The following is a 22,635-nucleotide window of genomic DNA, read 5'->3' as shown; positions in this document are numbered from 1 at the left end:
TCGGTGATGGACTTTTGCTGTTCGTAAAGGCGGTCTACCATGTGTAGGGTTTAATTCCACCTTGTTGCAACGTCGCAGATCAGGCGATGCTGTGGAATTCTGTTCTGCCGCTGCAGCTCAAGGAGGGTGTGCTTTGCGGTGTAGGAATGGCTGAAATGCATGCAAAGTTTACGTGACATTTTAAGGATGTCTTGCAGTGAGATGGTGGATTTTAGGAACCACTTGACAACCAGATTGAACACGTGAGCCATGCATGGCGCATGGCACAACCTTACTTGACGCAGAGCAGACACCATGTTCTTTCCGTTGTCGGTCAACATGGTTCCGATTTTCAGTTTGCGCGGAGACAGCCATCTGTCGATTTCTCTGTTCATTACACTCAGAAGTTCCTCCCCTGTGTGACTACGTTCGCCAAGGCATACCAGGTGCAGCACAGCGTGACACCGTTGCGCCCTGCACATGTGATATGCCGGTCGGGTAATGGGACTTGGCACGGGGGTGGCGGCTGAGGACACGGCGGAAGAAGAGGTGGTAGAGGCGGACATGTTTGCTGGACCAAGGACGCGCAAACGTGGAGGCAAAAGCGGCGTGACCTTTCCAAGTTGCTGGTGCGGCTGTGCCGGCACCACGTTCACCCAGTGGGCCGTAAATGACATGTACTGTCCCTGACCGTAGTTACAGCTCCACACGTCGGCGCTGCCGTGCACTTTGGCAGAGACCGACATGCTCAAAGACTGGCCCACCATCTCTTCTACATGTGAATGCAGGGCTGGCACTGCCTTTTTGGCGAAGAAATGCCGGCTTGGCACTCTCCACCGCGGCTCGGCACAAGCCATCATTTCTCGGAAAGGTGCTGAGTCCACCACTTGGAAAGGGAGGGACTGCAGCACCAGCAACTTGGACAGGAGGACGTTCAGCTTCTGCACCGTCGGGTGCGTGCTCGCAAACTGTTGTCTCTTGGAAACGGATTCCAAGAAAGACTGCTGACGGAATCCGTGAAGAGGAGTAGCAGGAGAAGGAGCATCTGAACGAGCGGAAGATGCCAACGAGCGACAACTCCCCTCAGCAGAGGTGTTGGAGCCTTGACTGGCTGATAGAGGGCGATTGACGTCGGGTGACGGAGCAAGTAACGGAGCGGGTGATGGAGCGGGGGCTGGGGCGGGCAGAACCGCCGTATCTTTATCACGGTTTTCCCAGGCCACCGAATGGCGACGCTGCATATGCTGACGCAACGCTGTAGTCCTAACATGGGCCCCCTGGCCACGCTTGACTTTCTGGCCACATAGTCGACATATGGCTACGTTTACTTCCTCGGGCGGCTTGACGAAAAATTGCCACACCGCCGAGTAGGAGACTTTGCCCCCGCTACTCCTCACTGGCTGACTGCTACTTCCTCCGTGCACAACAGCACCACTACTGGCCGTGGTGGTAGGCTGCAGTGGAGCTGGTGCTCTACTCCGTGGCCGTTTGGCTCCACTGACACTGCTGCGACCCTGCTGCCTCCTGGGCAACCCACCGACTGTTTTGCTCGCTGGCAAGCTGGCACCCTCTTCTCCTGATGATGCGGAAGCAATAGCCTGATGACGACGAGGCTGCCAAGTGCGATCAGCCTCATCATCATCAATTAGGGTCTCCGCGTCACTACTAGCCCCCTCGGCTGCGTGTGGGTCAGGAGACAGACCTGTCTCTAGACCGGCTACCGAGCCACTCTCCTCGCCACTACTTCTTCGCCTGGCTGCTGAAGAGGCGGATGTCTCCCCCCGTTCCTGACCGCCCTCTGTTAGCTCTTCCTCACTGTACAGTGGGGCTGAGCCCACAGCATGCGATACTTCGCTTGGTGAGGGAACACCAAAGGACAGGGGCAGGTAGAGGACACGTGATTTCAGTGGGCTTGCTCCCGGGCCATGCCAACTAACGGTTGTGTCTGACGTACCCACCGACCGTTGGCTGTAGGTGTCAGAGGTGACCTGGGAAGAGGAAGACGACCGAGTCAACCAATCGATGACGGCAGGGTTGTCGGTGGAGACACGACCGCTGGATGACACCGGGAGCACTGGCCTCTGGCTGCGACTAGTGCTGCCTCGACCCCTTCCTCTGCTGCCACGTCTGCTCGCTCCTGAAACATTGCCTCCTCTGCCACTCCTCTGCGTGTTGTCTGACATACTCTTTAATTCAATAGTGGTTGTGAAGCAGAAAGTAACGATTCTGTGTCCCCGAGTAACGATTCTGTGTCCCCGAGTAACGATTCTGTGTCCCTCAGTAACGATTCTGTGTAGCTGAGTAACAATTCTGTGTCCCCGAGTAACGATTCTGTGTCCCTCAGTAACGATTCTGTGTAGCTGAGTAACAATTCTGTGTCTGTCCCTGAGTAACGATTCTGTGTCCCTGAGTAACGATTCTGTGTCCCCGAGTAACGATTCTGTGTCCCCGAGTAACGATTCTGTGTCCCCGAGTAACGATTCTGTGTCCCCGAATAACGATTCTGTGTCCCCGAGTAACGATTCTGTGTCTGTCCCTGAATAACGATTCTGTGTCCCCGAGTAACAATTCTGTGTCCCCGAGTAACAATTCTGTGTCCCCGAGTAACAATTCTGTGTCCCTCAGTAACGATTCTGTGTCCCTGAGTAACGATTCTGTGTCCCTGAGTAATGATTCTGTGTCCCCGTGTAACGATTTTGTGTCCCCGAGTAACGATTTTGTGTCCCTGAGTAACAATTTTGTTTCCCTGAGTAATAATTCTGTGTCCCTCAGTAACGATTCTGTGTCCGAGTAACAATTCTGTGTCCCTGAGTAACGATTCTGTGGCCCTGAGTAACGATTCTGTGGCCCTAAAGTCTCTGTGGCCCTAACTCTGTCCCTAATACAGACAGGTCTGTCTCTCTTGAATGACCTAATGGCTAATGGAGAATTCTAAGATGGCCGCGATTTATAGCTCCACCATTACACAGTGCTGGCTGGCTGGCTGCTGATTGGCTAATGCGATCACATGTCATGAATGAATGCATTATGGGTCAGCGCGCCTTGTCTGCGTGCCTTCCCAGAGATCCCCGCTCCGTCGCCACACATGTCGCCGCCATTTTTGGGAAAATTTTATTCGTGCATCCGAAGTTTGCTAATTTTCGGATTCGGCGCAAATCAAATTTTTCCTATTCTTCTAAACGAATTCCACTTCGCCATGTTCGATTCGCTCATCTCTAGTGATGATGATCCAATAATGACCCCTAGGCCATGACACGTGACACCCTGTAATGGGCGGAGCCCTTTGTATCTGTCCCAATGTCTGCCATGACAGGACACAAGGATCTCCTGTGATCGGCCGATGTTTTTGTTCCCGGCTCCTTGTAGTCAGCTAGAGATGAGCCGAGTTGTGTATTAGAGGGAAATGTTTGGCGATCTCCCCTCTTCCCTCGTGTAATGTGAAGCGGATTGTAGTGGGGGATGGGAGCAGATTGTTTTGTGGGTAGAATGTGTCCCCCCAAGCAGGTAGAAGGCAGAATGGGCCCCCCACTCCGGAGGATGGTTGTGTTTGCAGCCTCTGTGTTCAGCCTCGTGAGCAGCTCCTGACAGCTGGAAGTGACCCCCGATAAGTGACAGTCCAGGGAGCAGATCGGCTCCCCGGTGCACATCGGACATCGTCCTATTTTGGAATAAAATCTGTTTTATATCTAGCGGGGAAACACATGAAGGGAGAGAATATACTCCAACACTGGAATTACACAGGGTGGGCGTGTCTGATGTGTAACCAATAGCAGGACAGAGTGGAGTTGTGTGTCAACCAATCGCAGCGTTAGAAGGTCTGTATATAAGGCGGAGCGCCGTATAATTAGTAATGAACTATTGTGGAAACATTTCCCGAGTCATGACGGAGACTGAGAGCGCCCCAGCCGCCGCTCCTCCAGCGGAGGCCGCCGCCAAGAAGAGGCCGGCTAAGAAGGCGTCAGCCGGAGGAGGAGCCAAGAAAGGCATCAAGAAGGCGTCCGGTCCTGCCGTGTCTGAGCTCCTCGTCCAAGCCGTGTCCGCTTCCAAGGAGCGCAGCGGGGTGTCCCTGGCCGCCCTGAAGAAGGTCCTGTCCGCCGGAGGATACGATGTGGACAAGAACAAGAGCCGCCTGAAGATCGCCCTCAAGGCGCTGGTGACTAAGGGGAGCCTCGTCCAGGTCAAAGGCCATGGGGCCTCCGGATCGTTCAAGATCAACAAGAAGCAGCCCGACGGCGCCAAGGCGAAGCCCAAGAAACCGGCCGCCAAGAAGGCTACCAAGTCCCCCAAGAAGAAGGTGGCCAGCAAAGCCCCCACCGCAGCCAAGAGTCCCAAGAAGGCCGCCAAGTCCCCCAAGAAGAAGGCGGCCAGCAAATCATCCACCTCAGCCAAGAGCCCCAAGAAGAAGCCGGCCGCCAAGAGACCAGCAAAGGCTGCCGCCAAGAAGGTGACCAAGAGCCCCAAGAAGAGCAAAGCTGCAGCCAAGCCGAAAAAAGGCGCCAAGAGTCCCGCTAAGGCCAAGCCGGCAGCTAAGAAGGCGGCTAAGCCCAAGAAGGCCGCTCCGAAGAAGTAATGGGCGGCGACCTCCTTCATCTCCACCCCCCCCCCCCCAAGGCTCTTCTCAGAGCCCCCCACCTCCTCCCAACAGAGCTCTCCATACATACACCGACCACGAGCCGTCTTCTCCCTCCTCCTGTCTCCATACATTGTATACTTGTCCCTTATAGGTCATCCAATGATTCCTCCAATCCTACAAATGATTACTGGTTGGCCAAAGGAGAGATCCCCCCGATACATTTCACAGGCCCGACCCCCCTCCACACACAGACATCGGTCATATGCGGATTGGAGATCTGTCATTTCCCGCACACTGTCGGTGGGGGGGGGGGGGGGGTAACAACATTCACCATTGTCTTTTCCCCTATGTTAGCATTGTGTCCTCGGTAGCATTTGCGTAGGCAGAGCAGAGTAGGACTGGCCATAGAGGGATTACTTTGACGCAGTTGACCAGTTTAAACATGTATTGCAATATGTGTGATCTAAATATCCCTATTTATTGCATAGTCTGCTTGAAAGGGTATATACCAGTGTGCAGAGGGTCCTTCAGAATTTCTAGGGGTAACAATGAACATTTCCCGCACACTGTGGGATGGGGGGGGAGGGGTAACAATGAACATTTCCCGATCCTTCTACAAGGAATTCCCAGCCTTCATTATTATTGCGGCCATTGTGGAAGTTGTACGGAAACGCCATGTAATGATCGGGGACACATCATCCTCTGGACGGGATCTAATGATCGCACCGAGAACATCGTGTTGTGCGGACAATGGACTCCTTCCTATGGATGGATCGCCTCTACAATACAACACGGGGAGCGGCTTTCCAGGTGCCATTTGGAGGAAAACAACCGATCTTCGGGCTCTGCGAGTCTCCAGGGAAGATCCGCTACAGTCTGCTATTGGCTGACAGATAAAACGTCGGATGTTCTGATTGGTGGAAAGGAACATTTCTAATGTCCCGCCAAAATGTCACCTGTTCTAGTTGCAGCAATGATTACCCCCCAGATGATCGATAGGGAATCGTGAGACAGAAAAGGTTTCAGGGAGTTTCCAGATTCTCCAGAATGATGAATTGTATTTTCCATAGAAAACCAGCCGGGGCGGCACACGGAGAGCAGAAGGAAGAATCATCCCGGTGTGTCCGCGTGTGCCGCCCCGGCGGAGCGATGTGATCTGTGATGACCCCGATGTAGTATCGGAGGAGGTAAGAGAGGACATAACTGACCCCCCCATAGTGACATCTCCGTCTGGAAGGGGCCCATTCGGATGGATCTCATTGTATGTCTCACATTCCATGTCTAGTTATGGGTTGTAGAAACGAATAAAACCAGTAAAGGAATGGCGGTCCCGGGGCGCCGAGAGGAGGAATTGCCCGATAACTTGTATTATAGATTCCGGTCTATCCTATTCATTGTAGTTCGGTAGTGTAGAGCTCTGTGTGGGGGGAGGTGGGGGCTCTGAGAAGAGCCGTTGGTTGGCGGGTTGTGTGGAATGTCTGTTGCGGGGGGGTCTAGGCCCTCTCTCCGCGGATGCGGCGTGCCAGCTGGATGTCTTTGGGCATGATGGTGACCCTCTTGGCGTGGATGGCGCAGAGGTTGGTGTCCTCGAAGAGTCCGACGAGATAAGCCTCTGCGGCCTCCTGCAGAGCCATGACGGCGGAGCTCTGGAAGCGCAGGTCGGTCTTGAAGTCCTGGGCGATCTCTCGGACGAGGCGCTGGAAGGGCAGCTTGCGGATGAGCAGCTCGGTGGATTTCTGGTAGCGGCGGATCTCTCGGAGAGCCACGGTGCCGGGCCTGTAGCGGTGAGGCTTCTTCACTCCGCCGGTGGCCGGGGCGCTCTTGCGGGCGGCTTTGGTGGCCAGCTGCTTGCGGGGAGCTTTCCCTCCGGTGGACTTGCGGGCGGTCTGCTTGGTACGAGCCATTACTTCTCAGATCTGGGCTGGGAATGGGAACTGAAGCCGCTCTGCAGAGAGATTTATACACATCCCTGCCCTCTGATTGGAGAACTACGTCACGCCCCTTCTAATGATTGGGTTACATAAAAAAAGCGGAATTTTCAAAAAGCCCGCCAGGATCTGCACGTTATCTCTGTAGGTAGAGAAGCCCGCTGTGTCAGGGGTGGGGGAGGGGAGGTCCTCCACATCATACAATGCTCGGAGCTCTCCTTACTACCAAAGAAGAGAAGATTAATCAGAGATCTGCTAATAATCAGAGATCAGAGACTCCCTGTACAATGTAACAATTACATCCATTGACATCGGACTGGATTCCTCCATAATACAGTGAATGGGATGACAGAAGATCCTCCTCCGATCTCACGGATCCGATGATTCTTCTGTTCGGGACTAAGAAGCAGAACGTTTGTCGCCCATCTCGGTCCATCCAGCACAATTGTGGACTAACAGGGACAGTCAGAAGGGCTGCAATGTATTGTCTATAGAAGAGCGAGATGACAAGAGACATGACTTGTGTGCGGATCTGGGAGGAGATACAATGTGATTTCTGCCTTTTCTCTCCGAATCCCACTTCCAAGGACAATCCGATCCCGGCGAGGACAGTGTGGACTTTGATGGCACAATGACAATCTATCGCTGAGGATGTGAGGAGGCGGACATCTAGTCTGCAGCAATTCATCCCATTCATTTCACAGTTACGAGTTTATTTGTAACAAACATTATTTTATTTATGTGTCTTATATTTTCAGATTTTTTTTTAATTCCCGCCAAGATCTGCAGGTTATCTCTGTTAGCAGAATATCCCGATCTCTCTGGGAGCTCCTTACTGCCAGATGGGAAAACATTGATAAGAAAGATGTTTATAATTATATATTCAAACGTCTTATCAATGTAAGAATTGCAATCTCCGAGAGAGGACTATTTCTGTCCATAATTCAGTAAATTAGATGACGTAAAGTAAAAGGGGAGGGAAATAAAATGGTCCAATGCACCCCCCCCCCATTCATGATGACCTTATTACAGTTTGTAACCTCCACTTTCCATTCTGTGTATTAATCTGATGCACCTGAAATTCACTGAATGCTCAAATGAAAAAGAGAGAGGAAAAAAAAGATAAATACATAAATTTACACTATATTGCCAAAAGTATTGGTCGGCCGGCCTTTCCCCACACATGGACATTTATGACATCCCAGTCTTAGTCCGTAGGGTTTAATATTGAGGTGGCCCCGCCCTTTGCAGCTATAACAGCTTCAACTCTTCTGGGAAGGCCGTACACAAGGTTTAGGAGGGTGTCTATTGGGACGTTTGACCATTCTTCCAGAAGCGCATTTGTGAGGTCAGGCACTGATGTCGGATGATAAGGCCTGGTTCACATTCTCCATTCTAATTCATCCCAAAGGTGTTTTTTCGGGTTGAGGTCAGGACTCTGTGCAGGCTAGTCAAGTTCCTCCACCCCAAACTCGCTCATCCATGTTTTTTGGACTTTGATTTGTGCAATGGTGTGCAGTCATGTTGGAACAGGAAGGGGCCATCCCCAATCTGTTCCCACAAAGTTGGGAGCGTGAAATTGTCCAAAATGTCTTGGTATGCTGACGCCTTAAAAGTTCCCTTCACTGGAACTAGGAGGCCAAGCCCAACCCCTGAAAAATAATCCGACACCATAATCCCCCCTCCACCAAACTTTACACTTGGCACAATGCAGTCAGGCAAGTACTGTTCTCCTCGAAATTTCCAAACCCAGACACGTCTATCAGATTTCCAGACAGAGAAGCGTGATTGGTCACTCCAGAGAATAGGTCTCCACTGCTCTAGAGTCCAGTTCTTTACACCACTGCATCTGATGCTTTGCATTGCACTTGGTGATGGAAGACTTGGATGCAGCTGCTCGGCCATGGAAACCCATTCCATGAAGCTCTCTATTCATGTTGCTGTGCTAATCTGAAAGCCACACCAAGTTTGGAGATCTTTAGCTATTGACTCTGCAGACAGTTGGTGACTTTTGTCCACTGTGCTCTTCACCATGTGCTGACCCCGCCCTGTCATGTGACGTGGCCTACCACTTGGTGGCTCATTTGCTGTTGTTCCCAGTTGCTTCCACTTTATTATAATCCCACTAACAGTTGAGCGTGGAATATTTAGTAGCCCGGAAATGTCACGGATGGACTTATTGCACAGGTGGCAACCTATCACGGGACCACGCTTGGAGTCACTGAGCTCCTGAGAGCGACCCATTCTTTCACATATCTCTTAGATTGTAAGCTCTAAGGAGCAGGGCCCTGCTAACCATTACAGTATTGAACTGTCACATTGCTGTATTATCTCCCTTTATATTTTAAAGTGCTAAGGAAACTGTCTGCTCTATATAAATCCTGTATAATAATAATTCACAAATGTTTGTAGAAGCAGTCTGCATGCCTAGGTGTTTGATTTTATACACCTGTGGCCATGGAGTTGATTGAATCCAATGATTTGGAGGGGTGTTACGTCACGTTTGATGTTTGTACTTGCCATTTATAAACGTTTCAATCTGTGAATTCCTCATGTTGAACATTGATCTGATTGTACTATTGAGTTTCTCAAGAAGCCAACATCTGTTACTGTGTACTACTTGACTTCATAACAAGCAAAGGTCATTGATGTTTATATGTTCTGTATTCTATGAATAAAAATTATTTGTTAAAAAAATAAATAAATAAAATATTTCACCCTTAATCTCCATGTAGAAAAAAAATATATTCTATTCTTGTCAGAAAGGGGTCAAATGTATTCCTAGGCATTTATAGCCATAATATTCCACCCAGTTTGTGATATAAAACAAAAATTGTGAATAATTTTTTTTCTACATGGGGATTATGGGTGGATGGTTGCAGATACACACGTCAACACCCATATTTGACATGTTTCTACTAAGAATATTGGTATAGTTATTTTTCTATATGGAGATTATGGGTGGAATCACACAACATCTGGCTGTAGATGTCTCACCCTCTTAGCCATGAGCCTGTTTTTAAATTCTAAGATGTGAGTTACTGCTTTTCTTTCTATTAAGTATCTTCACAGTACACACTTAGCGGTGCTGTGTTTCTTGGTTTCCCTTCTGCGGAGTTATGCTTCGCTCCTACACAGCTTGCCCTTAGTGCCTACTGGACTACCCTTACCCCTGCCCATTTGGAACTCCCTGTTATCCCTTTTGCAAATGTGTTCTGGCATGTTTACCATGATATTCCACCCATAATCCTCATATAGAAAAATATTTATGCTCATAACCTTTTTAGAAATAGGTTCAAACATGGTTCTTTTGTATGTGTATCCACCATAATCTCCATGTAGAAAAATAACTATTCTCATATTTGTGATCAGAAAGAGGTCAAATGTGTACCTAGGCATGTTAAAAAACAATATTCCACTCATAATTCCCATGTTGAAAAAAAGCTTTTCTCATATTCTTATCAGAATGGGGTCAAATGTGTTCCTAGGCGTGTTTAACCATGATATTCCACCCATAATTCCCACATAAAAAAATAACTATACCCGTATTATTTTAAGAAACAATTCAAATATGGTCCTTGACATGTGTATCTGCAATCATCCACCCATCATCCCGATGTTGAAAAAATGCTATTCTTACATCAGAATGGGGTCAAATATGTCCCAAGTCATGTTTAACCCTGACATTCCACATATAATCCCCATTTTGAAAAACAACAATATCCATAGTCTTTTCATAAATACATAAAATATGATCCTTGGCATGTGTATCCACCAAAATACACCCATAAATCTCATGTAGAAAAAATTTATATGCATTTACTTATCCAAAATATGTTTATTTACCATGATATTCCCCCCATAATCCCAGATCTAAAAGCAATGTTACCTATATATTTAAAAAGGTGAAATGTAATATGTAACCTTTATATTCCTCCCATAATCCCCAAGCAGATCCAGCATAACCACATTATCAGAAATGCACTTTTTTTTGTTTATTTTTTTTTTTTTTTAATTCCAAAGTTTAATAAAACCGTTGAAATGTAGCGTTTTCCACATCTCGCATTATATGAAATCAGTAAATCTATTCCTAGTAATATATGGAGTAATGTCTCCATGATTTCTGTATAATTTCCTATGATGCCATGTTACAGCCGCACATATATCAGTCAGTGAAGAGTTAAACATTCGCCTCTACTACGTGTAACAATGTATCAAGCAGAGCAGAAAAGAGAAACAAGAAAATCCTTCCCGTCTATGTGTGTAATATAGTGACACCTAATGGGAGTGTTGAGCATTGCAGTCAATCCTCCCATCCCCCCAACGTGCAGGTTAGTCCGTCCCTAGAACGAATTTACAGTGGAAGGCTGGCCATACATTATACAATTTTCTTGAGAACTTTGCTTTAGTTTTACCAAAAAACATAATATGGAGGTCAAACCTAAACACTTTCAATTGTATCCATTTAGGCAGGCCCTTACACTACATAAAAGGTAAATTTAAAAGGAAATTGGGAAGAAAATTATAGTGTATGGCCAGCCTTAGTGTAACGTGTGGGGGACCTCTAGCGGCAATACAATGTGATGACAGCTCAGTGATTGGAATGGTGGGCGGCTCTTAGAAGAGCCTTTGTGTCCTTGTTGGGATGATGGGGCCCCGGCGGGGGGATTACTTGGCGCTGGTGTACTTGGTGACGGCCTTGGTGCCCTCGGAGACGGCGTGCTTGGCCAGCTCTCCGGGCAGGAGGAGGCGGACGGCGGTCTGGATCTCCCGGGAGGTGATGGTGGAGCGCTTGTTGTAATGAGCCAGGCGGGAAGCTTCGCCGGCGATGCGCTCGAAGATATCATTGACGAAGGAGTTCATGATGCTCATGGCCTTGGACGAGATGCCGGTGTCGGGGTGGACCTGCTTGAGCACCTTGTACACGTAGATGGCATAACTCTCCTTCCTAGTCTTCCTCCGCTTCTTGCCGTCCTTCTTCTGGGTCTTGGTCACGGATTTCTTGGAGCCCTTCTTGGGCGCCGGCGCAGACTTGGCTGGTTCAGGCATGATCAGGGCTCACCACTGTTTGGCTGGCTGCGGAGAAAGTGTGCTGGAGCCGCCCTCATGTGCTGCTTTTATAGGCGGCCTATGCAAAGGACTCTCATCCCTCCTCACTCTTCTATTGGAGTACTCCGTCATGTGATGGATGATGACGTCATGCTTTCTTTTCTCAGTTACAGATTGGTGGAGAAACAAGTCTGATCTCTGTTGACTGAATTCTAAAGCAACCAATCCCAGCGTGTGACGTCAGAGCATGGAGTGTATAAAGGAGAGGAAGCGGCTGCTGGGGCCTATCTGTGTGTGATTCGTCAGTCATCCAATCATGTCTGGTCGCGGCAAACAAGGAGGCAAGACTCGGGCTAAGGCCAAGACCCGATCGTCCCGGGCCGGTCTGCAGTTCCCCGTCGGTCGTGTTCACCGCCTGCTCCGGAAGGGCAACTATGCCGAGCGGGTCGGGGCCGGAGCTCCCGTCTATCTGGCCGCCGTCCTGGAGTATCTGACGGCTGAGATCCTGGAGCTGGCCGGCAACGCCGCCCGAGACAACAAGAAGACCCGCATCATCCCCCGACACCTCCAGCTGGCTGTCCGCAACGACGAGGAGCTCAACAAGCTGCTGGGCGGCGTCACCATCGCCCAGGGAGGAGTCCTGCCCAACATCCAGGCCGTGCTGCTGCCCAAGAAGACCGAGAGCCACAAGGCCGCCAAGAGCAAGTAATCCCCCCACAGGATTCCCTTCTATCCGCCAACACAACGGCTCTTCTCAGAGCCCCCCACATCTCTATACAAAGGGCGGACATACGGCTTCTATGGACACCAATCCCACACTCCTCTCTATCTCCCGGGGAGGTGATAGGACACCAAGTCCTGGGGAGGGATGACCCCCCTCAAGTCTAATATCCTGCCATCACGTGATTGGACAATCCATCTGTAGAGAACATTATAAATGTTACATTTCATTATGATGACAATTATGAAGGTTCATACAATTAATAATACAAATGATTTCAGTGTGAGATTCCAGGAAATGGACATCGGAGTCCGGGGACTGATCTCCACCTTTCACTTGTGAGGAGTTTCTCCTGAAGATCTGAGATCGTTCAATATATACCGAACAACGATCCTCCCGACTGAGGGAACAGATCTCATCAAACTCCGAGAAGAAACAAATGTTTTATTATCTGAAGGAATCGCCCAGAACTGTCTGTTGGCTCCACTTTGGAATTCAGCTTTCCCTCTCATAATACAAAAGCCGGATACATTTCTATGGATTTATCGTAAGGAAAACATTACTGGATGATGAAGGGACCGCCCACAGCTGTGATTGGCTCAGAGTTCAAACTGTCATCAAATTCTTCCCGCCGGAATTGTCTGGATCGTTACAAATATTCCGCCCGATTATACCACCAAATCCGAGCCGGAGAACAAAGGAGATCATCAGATGAGACATTTATCCGACAAATATCATCGCTCTCATTCCAAGTAGATGTATTGATTAGTCAGGAATGTCTACAGATGGATGTCGGAGATTACTGAGTCATGTCAATCCTTGTTCTGTTATCTCTGTCCCCAGGATCCTCTATATCCAATGTGTTTGCGGACTAAATCACAATGACTAGAAATGGATTCTGATGATTACTTCCATATATTGTCTTGTATCCATTCCCAGAATCCAGGATTCCCCTCCCCCAACATACAGAACATGAGTGAGATAGATCTCTACCTTTCTATATGATGGGAATAAAGTATTGTACGATTCTTCATCAGATATATGTATTTGTCCTTCCGTCAGACTTTTAGCAATTACAAATCCCCCCCCCCCCCATATCACATCCAGAATATTGAAATATGTACAATGAATCGATAGAGGAAATATTACATATCTGAAGAATCAAATGTGTTTCTTTGTAAAGCATCCATTAACCCTTTCATTATTCGAGGCTGATTGGCCACAATCGTTACAAGCGCATTGCGATCACCGACATGTTTGTCACTCAGACCTAAGAATGCAAAATCCGGCATTCCGAACCAGATCCATCCCGATTACTGATCACACACTATATTCAGGTGATTGGACAGATTCATTGGTGGAACTGCAGAATTATATTTCTATACATGACGTCATCCTGTTATATAGAATGACTAACGGATAGTTTCATCGCCGATAAATGTCTCATCTGATGATCTCCTTTGTTCTCCGGCTCGGATTTGGCGGTATAATCGGGCGGAATATTTCTCTGGAACGATAAACCACAATCCCTGCGGTGAGAATTCGGATTCTGAGCCAATCACAGCTGTGGGCGTTGTCTCCATCAGCCAGTAATGTTTGTCTGACGAGAAGTCCATAGAAATGTATCCGGAGATCTCGGTGTCGATGTTTCTAGTGCAGGAAGTGTTTTCTTGTTCTGTAGACTTTTCATTGATCTCTTCTCTGCAACTAAATCAACAGACTAATAACTAGATCTTGTCGGGTTTTGTATTATGAGGGATTGGAGGGAAAACATAAATCTTAATAAACGTTCTTTATATGAATATTTGCAATGTCCTTATAATGATGTTTGGCTGATCGCAGAGCCTGGAATGAATGGAAGGGTTGATCGATCTTCCCAGATAAAACGGTAAATGGATGCGGTCGGTTCTCTGTATCGGTTTTGGCGGTAAGAGGGCGGATTGTCTGTGATTTCACAGAATTCCGGCGGGAGATTTGAATGAAGCAATTAGAAAGTTATAATAATATAAAGTTATATGTATAATAATAAAGTTGATCCAATGACAGTTATAGACGTTTCCTTCAGATAATAAAATATCTTTTTTTCTACGTGGAGTGTGAAGGAGGTGATGAGATCTGTTCCCTTTCGGTTGGGAGGATCGTTATTTGGTAAATATTGAACGGTGTAAACAGAAGAAACTCATCACAACTAAAGGAAGGCGGATAAGATCAGTCCCTGGAATAAGATGTCATTTTCCCAGAGTCTCACACTGAAAACATTTTCTATTATTAATGTATAATTGTCATCATAATTAAAATATATAATATTAATATATATAATCCATCCTTTGGAACTCACTACCCCAATCCATCAGACTTTCACCTACCCTCCACACCTTTAGGCGCAGCCTGAAAACCCATCTCTTCAGGGAAGCCTACCCCGCCCTCATTTAATTGCAGATCTCCTCCACTCTTCCTACCACTCCATCCCCCACAGCCACCTCCTCCAGTACCACTATCCCCTCCCTCCTAGATTGTAAGCTCCAAGGAGCAGGGCCCTCGAACCCTTGTGTATTGCACTGTATTGTTGCTGTACTGTCTCCCATTGTAATGTACATCCTCCAGTACCACTATCCCCTCCCTCCTAGATTGTAAGCTCCAAGGAGCAGGGCCCTCGAACCCTTGTGTATTGCACTGTATTGTTGCTGTACTGTCTCCCATTGTAATGTACATCACTGAGCAAACTGTTGGCGCTATATAATTACTGTATAATAATAATTATAAAATAATTATAAAATTGTTGCTGCAACGCCCTGCTCCGGGTCCCGCAGATCGAAGGAAGCAGCAACTGTCCCCGCTGCCACAAAGAGGGTTAGCCGCCACCGGCCCCGAGTGGGGAAGCCACCGCTGCCACATCTCCTCCCCACCGTGCTCCTCTCAATCGTGCCTCTGAAACGTACATCCCTGAGCCCCGCTCCATCTGACGGAGGAGCCCACCAACTCCTAGCCCATTCCGGACATGGGCCTGCACCACCTCCCGACGCAGGCCTGCACCACCTCCCGACGCCGGCCTGCACCACCTCTCGACGCCGGCCTACACCACCTCCCGACGTCGGGCCCTCAACACCTTCTGACGCCGGGCCCTCAACACCTCCTGACGCCGGGCCCTCATCACCTCCCGAAGCTTTGCACTCAACGCCTCCCGACGCCAGGCCTCCAGCAACCCCAACGCCGGGCCTACAACACCTCCAATCACCGCGTCCCACGGCTCGACCAGCCGCCACACCACTGTGCCCACCATTGCCGTGCCACAAAACCCGCAGATGCCGGCCTTCAGCACCTACAGACTGCAACCAGCCAGCTGCGGCCCCAACCTCCCACCACTCCCACTCCCTTCCTATGATTGGACACTGTTGAACTCCGACATGGCATAACGGACTCTCCCCATCCTCATGTCCTGACTGAAACCTCCCTCCTCTCCCACTCGATCAGCATTCTACCCACCCTAGCATGCCACCTGCACTCCTCCTCCTCTCCTCCATCCCCAAACTTGCCTCCCTCTAACCCCCTACTCCCCCAAAACAGCTCTACATTGCACCCTCACTTCTTCCTTCCCCCCCCCTACGGCTCTCACCACCTCCTCCTGATACTCCAGTCCCCCGACGACCCACATGCCACCACCAACAGACCCAGGTGCTCCTGCACCTTCCTCAACCTCCTTCTTCTGCTAACCGCCGGTGACATCTCCCCGAACCCTGGCCCCCCATCTCCCCACTCCCCCTCCTGGCACCCCCCTACTCACGCCAATCACTGCAACCCACTCAATCTCACATCTGTCCCCCTCCTCCTCACATCCACCCCTCCCCTCTCGGTTGCACTCCTGAATGCCCGTTCGGTTTGCAACAAGCTCACCGCCATCCACGACCTCTTTGTCTCCCGCTCCCTCAACCTCCTAGCGGTCACCAAAACCTGGGTACAGGCCACTGACTCCACCTCCCCTGCTGCCCTCTCCTATGGAGGCCTCATCTGGACCCATTCACCCTGACCGAGCGGACGCAGAGGCGGAGGGGTCGGTATGCTCCTACCAGCGCTGAGCACCTTCCAGGTCCTCTCCAACCCCCCCTCCCTATCCTTCTCCTCCTTCGAGGCCCACTGCATCCGGCTCTTCTCTCCCACCCCCCTAAGGATTGCGGTAATCTGGGAGTGCGCATGCGCGGCTGGCGGGACGGACATGTCCCGATGAGGCTCCGCTTTCCCGTCAGGTGACGGCACCCAGAAGCGGCGGGTCCCGGCCCGCAAAACACTTTGGGGGGATCCGATCCCCCGGGCAACCTTCCCGGAGTCTGATCCGCCCGGGTCTGCGGCGGATTCTCCGCTCCAGGTCAGAGTACTCTGACCGAGGACTCGATCCCCGCTGAGAGCTGTGCACAGGCCTGCCCACTGCTGCACACAGCTCACCTCAGCACACAGCTCACCACTGCACACAGGCTGAAGAGGGAGAGAGCTGGGGGGTCTGAGTTCACTATAACAGCCCCCCCCCGTCCTGACAAGCGGCAAAATGGATAAAGGGGCATCCCGGCACCAGGTACCCCCATCAACTAAAACCATCAAAGAGGCCCTGGCAAAGGCCTCCACCAAAATGGCCACCGCCCCAGCACGTGGAAGCAAGCATGCAGCAGGGGCATATGCAGCTCTGCAGGTCCCGCAGCCCAGCCATCCCTGCACGTCTGAGGGTGAGTCTGACACTGAAACAGATGTCCCAACACAAGCCCTGACGCCTGACCTTACACCTCCTGACCTCTTATCACGCTTTGAAAAAATGCTACACAAAGCTCTGAAGCAAACCTCAGACCGCATCACTGCCACGCTATCTAGGGAAATCCGTGAGCTAGGACAACGCACAGCGGACCTAGAACAGAGGGTGGATGGTCTTGACGCCTCGCTTCAGACACACACGGCTGACCTTGATCTTCTGCGTGACGAAAACGCAATACTATTAACACGACTGGAGGACTTTGAAAACCGAGCACGGCGCTCAAACCTACGTATCCGTGGCCTTCCAGAAACAGCTCTGTTCCAAGAGCTTGCCCCGGCTATCCCAATCGACAGATTGGAATTGGATAGAGTCCACAGGGCGTTAGCGCCATGACGCGCAGATGGTCCGCCACGCGATGTTATTGCCAAGCTCCACTTTTTCCGTACTAAGGAGCAACTCCTGCAAGCTGCCCATAATGCGGAATCTCTACAATTCCAAGGTCATCCCTACCAATTATTCCAAGATCTATGCCCCACAACAATCTCCAAGCGCAGGGCTATGAAACCCCATCTACAGGTGCTTCAACAGCACGCTATACAATATAGGTGGAGCTTCCCTTTCACAGTGCGATTCCGATACCAGTCCCAAAATTTCACCTGCAAAACTCCAGAGGATCTTTTGGACACCCTACGGGTCCTGCAACTACATCCCCCAGCGACGCCTTCAGAAAGCGCCAAGCGGAGGTCCACATCCTGCTCGCCGCGGAAGTCCCTCCCCGCACGTGCAACTGAAGGTCAATTAAATTTCCACAAGAGAGGGCGTTTTTCGTCTCCAGGACTAACCTCACAAGATACCATGGACTGAATGCGGTCCTACATTTATTCTTCTCTTTCCCCCCCCCCTTTTTATGCCACACACACCATACGGTGTACTCGTTTGGTTATCAGGGCGGTTAATACCGTTGTTATCCTTTCTCCCTCTACCTGTTGAATTTTGGTTGCCCCACTACCCGGGGATTGTTCTTCACCCCCCTTCGGTGCTACATTGTAGCTTATATTTGGGATCCTGGACTCCGGCGACATGGGATGCTACACCCCTGCGCCAATGTTGTCTCACCAGCACTACTAATGCCGTCTGAGTCTAGGATCCTTGATTTTCTTGAATGTTGAATGTTCTTTTTATGTACCTGTGTTTTTGTTTTTTACCGGGACCTTGCCACCGTTTGTTAATTACATTGCTGTCATCCTCGCGGTCCGCGTACCTGCCCACTCTACCCTAGCCCCTGTGTTAGTGGTTATTTTTTTATCACTTGGGCTACTATTGTTCCCTGGCCCATCCTGCTCAGGGTGTCCTTGGGAACCCACCTTTTTGGCCACTAATGGCCTATTACACCCCTTCTTTCCTGTTACCTGTCTCAAACCGTACCCCCCCTCCTTCCTTTCAACATGACTCCATGACTTTGCGCAAAACACTCCGTAATGCTCTCATCCCCAACAGTAATTGTCAGGCTACATCCCGAGTGAGAGTGCCCTGCTATTCAAAACACTATGCACTTTATCCATGGACTCGTTAAATATCCTTACCCTGAATGTACAGGGTCTCAATATTCCACAGAAACGGAATAAGGCTTTCCGAACCTTTGCTACACTTAAAGCTCACGTGGTCTGTTTACAGGAAACACACTTCACTCCCAACTCCACTCCTAAGTTTTTTGGTCCTCGATATCTTCAGGTCTATACAGCCTCTGCCACCACCAAACGCAGGGGGGTACTGATTGCCTTTCACCGCACAACACCTTTCACGCTATGCACCGAAATCAAGGACCCAGAGGGTCGTTACCTCCTGTTAGTAGGGCAACTCCTAGATGTGGATGTCACCATTGTTGCTTACTATGCCCCAAACCAAGACCCCTTACCATTCCTCTCCCACCTACTATCGGTTATAGACCATCATAAGCGCGGAACTTTAATTGTTAGCGGAGACTCTAACAGTGTAATATATCCCTTTCTCGACAAATCTCCTCAACCATCCCCTGTCTCTGCCCCTAAACAAACCTTCCAAGCCATACTACAACGTTATTCTTTGATAGACACATGGCGGGAACTTAATCCGACTAAACGCCAATAAACCTTCTATTCTCATCCCCACCAGTCATTCTCCAGAATAGACCATATTTTCATTACCACCGCCTCTTCCTCTCGGCTTCTGACCTCTGAAATAATTCCAATCCCCTGGTCTGACCATTGTGCCGTATTCACGGCTATGGCCTCGTTAGCCGCATCCCCCACTGAATCCTCTTGGATCATTAATGATAACCTGCTTGCAAACCCAGCACACTGCCTAGAAATCGAAGCAGCATTAAAAGACTATTTCACTCTTAACCAGTCGCCCGATATATCCCCTCTCCTGTTATAGGAAGCGCATAAACCGGTATTACGAGGGTTCTGCATTAGCAAAGCATCCTTCTTAAATAAAACCAAAAGGCAACAACGTCTTTTACTGGAGCAAACCTATGATCGCTCCCATCAAACCTTTCAGACGGCTCCTGCGCCGGCCAATCGTGAAGCCTTGGAGCGATCTAGATTGGCTCTGGATCTCTTTCTCACAGATCAAGCTGAACTCTCACTTCGTAGATCTAGACATAAATATTATACTAGGTCGAATAAACCCAATACATTCCTCGCCCTCTCTCTCGACCAACTCACTAAACCTATCCGGATTCGCACCTCCTCTGGCAACCTTACCAGTAAGCCAGAACATATTCTACAGACCTTCCATAAACACTTGTCACAGCTCTACTCTTCTTCCACACCTTTTGACCCCGCACAAGCTGATATGCTTCTCACTTCCATTTCCTTTCCGAAACTCTCGGAGTGCCAGTTGTCGACGCTTGAGCGACCCATCTCCCCTGCCGAAACCCTAGACGCTATTAAAAATCTAAAATTACGGAAACGCCCAGGACCAGATGGCTTCTCGGCTACCTATTTCAGGAAATTTGCTCATCTCCTCACTCCCATCCTTACTAATGCTTTTAACGCTTTACTATCAGGCCAAAACCTTCAACCATGAAACAGTGCAAGCGAACATCTCAGTGATCCCAAAGCCGAATTCTGATGACACGCAGTGGTCCAATTATAGGCCAATCTCTCTCCTTAACATTGATATCAAACTGTTAGCAAAAATCCTCTCTTCACGTCTTAACTTGTGTGTTGGTTCTCTAATTCATAATGACCAAGTGGGCTTTATCCCAACTAGACAAGCAGGAGATAACATCAGGCGTGCATCTCTTTTAGCTAACTTAGCCAGGTCTCGTAATATTCCTGCCTGTTTCCTCTCCCTAGATATCCGGAAAGCATTTGATACCGTCTCATGGCCATACCTCAACTATATTTTGCACCGTTGGGGTTTTGGCTCACACTTCTTAACCTGGATCTTCTGGCTATATCAAGAGCCTTCAGCCAGAATTAGGTATCTGGGGCACAGGTCAGCTCAGTTCCCGATTTCTAGAGGCACGAGACAGGGCTGTCCTCTGTCCCCCCTGCTCTTTGCCCTGGCTATAGAGCCCCTAGCCCTCTTAATCAGAGCTAATCCGGATGTTAAGGGACTCAAAATAGGGGGCACACATCATAAATTATGTCTCTTTGCGGATGACGTCTTGCTCTTTCTCACATCTCCATTGACTTCCTCGCCTTCCTTACTCCGGCTTCTCGAGAAGTTTGGCGAGCTCTCGGGCCTAATAATAAACCCTAATAAATCAACAGCACTCAACATTTCTCTCCCCCCTATAGAATTGGCGCACTTGAAGCAGATTTTACCATTCCCTTGGTCACAGTGCCATATCCCTTTCTTGGGAATCAAACTGACTCCTAAGCTATCAGACCTTTACACAGCTAATTATCTTCCGATGCTAAGCCACCTTTCTGCCCTTCTGACCAAATGGTCTTCCCTTCCCCTCACATGGCTAGGCAGAATAGCAGTTATTAAGATGTCAATCCTCCCAAAAATTCTATATCTGTTTAGAGTCCTCCCAGTCCCAGTCCCCCCTCATTACCTCCGCACACTGCAGCGTCGCATCTTTTCCTATATTTGGGGCAATACTCGCCCTTGTATACCTCGCTCCACCCTCTATCACCCTAAGCTCAGTGGAGGTCTAGGCCTACCCGATATTAGCAAATACTATCTAGCAGCGCACTTAGCCCAGTTACCTAAATATCATGCAACTTTTGAAATCCCTCAATGGGTTGTGCTTGAATCGATTGAATGTGACCCCTTATCCACAACTAACTTGCTCTGGTTGAGACCAATAGACCGCCGCACTATATCCAACCCCATCACGTCTCACTTCCTATCCTTGTGGGACAAATTGAAAACCAGCTATCTCCTCCAATCTCCACATAATCCTATGCTCTCGTTCCTGCGAAACCCAGCTTTTCCCCCGGCCTGGCAGACACCCCTTTTATTCAAAGCCTGGTCCTCTGCTAATTTATTCCGTACACATCACTTCCTACAGAGGAATAAGTTTAAATCCTTTGCCTCGCTGCGGGAAACGCATGGCCTCCGAGATATTTCGGTACTTGCAGCTACAACACTTTTACGCCCCCTACACCACAATAATCAATCGACCATACACCATGTCTATCTTTGAACGAGCGTGCTGCAAAGACCCTCATAGATGTGGGCTTATCTCCTGCTTATATTCACTCTTTACTACCTCGATTACCACGTCCCCCCCCTCTGTATACCCACAAGTGGGAAGTGGATTTGGGTAAGGAATTTGATTAGTCTGAATGGGACCATATTTGGGCAAACACAAAATCATCCTCACAGAACATTATAGCATTGGAAACGAATTATAAAGTCTTAACCCGCTGGTACTTGGTCCCCGCGAGAATCAAAAAATTCACCCCTAATTACTCGCCCAACTGTTTTAGAGGCTGTACAGACACAGGAACACATTACCATATATGGTGGGACTGCCCAATAGCCCGAATCTTTTGGGATGAAATTTTCGCCATGTTATCTACACTTAGCACTACTACCCTACCACCCGACCCAACGACCGCCTTACTCAACCATTGCCCCCCTGGCATCTCCAATTCGCAATTTAAGCTCATCATGCAAGTTACGACTGCGGCTAAACAGGTTATAGCGAAATCCTGGAAATCCCCCACCCTAAGTGTTGCGGCCGTCAAAACCAGAATAACGCAAGCCATGATACATGCAAAGGTGGAAGCCACAATTCTGGACACGATTCCTAAATTCTTGCGCATATGGAGCCCCTTGGTAGAGCGCTTCCTCCCGCCTAATTTTGACAAATCACTCCTTCTCCCCTGATTTGTGTATTATGCGCTAAAGATATTGTCATTGGCCCTTTGTACACAATACGTAGGAGTTATTGTACACATGCCGAACGCTCATGGAGTCGTTGTTGCTGTTCCTCTTCCCTTCCCCTCCCCCCCCACCCCTGTCTGACCCCCCTTTAAACTTCCCCCTATTTCTTTAACGCATTTGGGAGACATCATTTTGATTGGCTGGAACAATAATGTCTTTTGTTATCAACTATTACCTACCTGTTTCCGCTAGTAATGCATAGACAACTGTACTATGACCCTCTTTCATATTGTTTTTTTTTTTTTCTTCATGTTCTATT

At 49.1% G+C, this 22,635-nt stretch overlaps 4 protein-coding genes across 4 annotated transcripts; 2 read left to right on the top strand and 2 right to left on the bottom strand.

Annotated features, from left to right (window-relative positions):
• The first annotated feature begins 3,857 nt into the window (after window positions 1-3,857).
• LOC149444882 (uncharacterized) lies at window positions 3,858-4,549 on the top strand. The gene has a single exon (XM_089654485.1). The coding sequence runs from the start codon at window positions 3,860-3,862 to the stop codon at window positions 4,547-4,549; it is 690 nt and encodes a 229-aa protein (XP_089510611.1). The 5' UTR covers window positions 3,858-3,859.
• A 1,496-nt stretch (window positions 4,550-6,045) lies between these two features.
• On the bottom strand, window positions 6,046-6,456 carry LOC149444881 (histone H3). Its single transcript, XM_089654460.1, has one exon. It carries the CDS (start codon window positions 6,454-6,456, stop codon window positions 6,046-6,048), a length of 411 nt encoding a protein of 136 aa, XP_089510586.1.
• A 4,631-nt stretch (window positions 6,457-11,087) lies between these two features.
• On the bottom strand, window positions 11,088-11,547 carry LOC149444880 (histone H2B 1.1-like). Its single transcript, XM_089654492.1, has one exon. It carries the CDS (start codon window positions 11,527-11,529, stop codon window positions 11,149-11,151), a length of 381 nt encoding a protein of 126 aa, XP_089510618.1. The 5' UTR covers window positions 11,530-11,547; the 3' UTR covers window positions 11,088-11,148.
• A 275-nt stretch (window positions 11,548-11,822) lies between these two features.
• LOC149444879 (histone H2A type 1) lies at window positions 11,823-12,296 on the top strand. Its single transcript, XM_089654490.1, has one exon. It carries the CDS (start codon window positions 11,846-11,848, stop codon window positions 12,236-12,238), a length of 393 nt encoding a protein of 130 aa, XP_089510616.1. The 5' UTR covers window positions 11,823-11,845; the 3' UTR covers window positions 12,239-12,296.
• Window positions 12,297-22,635: the final 10,339 nt, after the last annotated feature.

The sequence above is a fragment of the Staurois parvus genome, unplaced genomic scaffold (genome assembly GCF_062004578.1).
Source record: "Staurois parvus isolate SC_StPar_1 unplaced genomic scaffold, SC_StPar_1.0 ptg000769l, whole genome shotgun sequence".
Taxonomy (NCBI): Eukaryota; Metazoa; Chordata; class Amphibia; order Anura; family Ranidae; genus Staurois; species Staurois parvus.
Note: the sequence above shows the minus strand (reverse complement) of the source record. Positions and strands in the feature narration are given on the sequence as shown.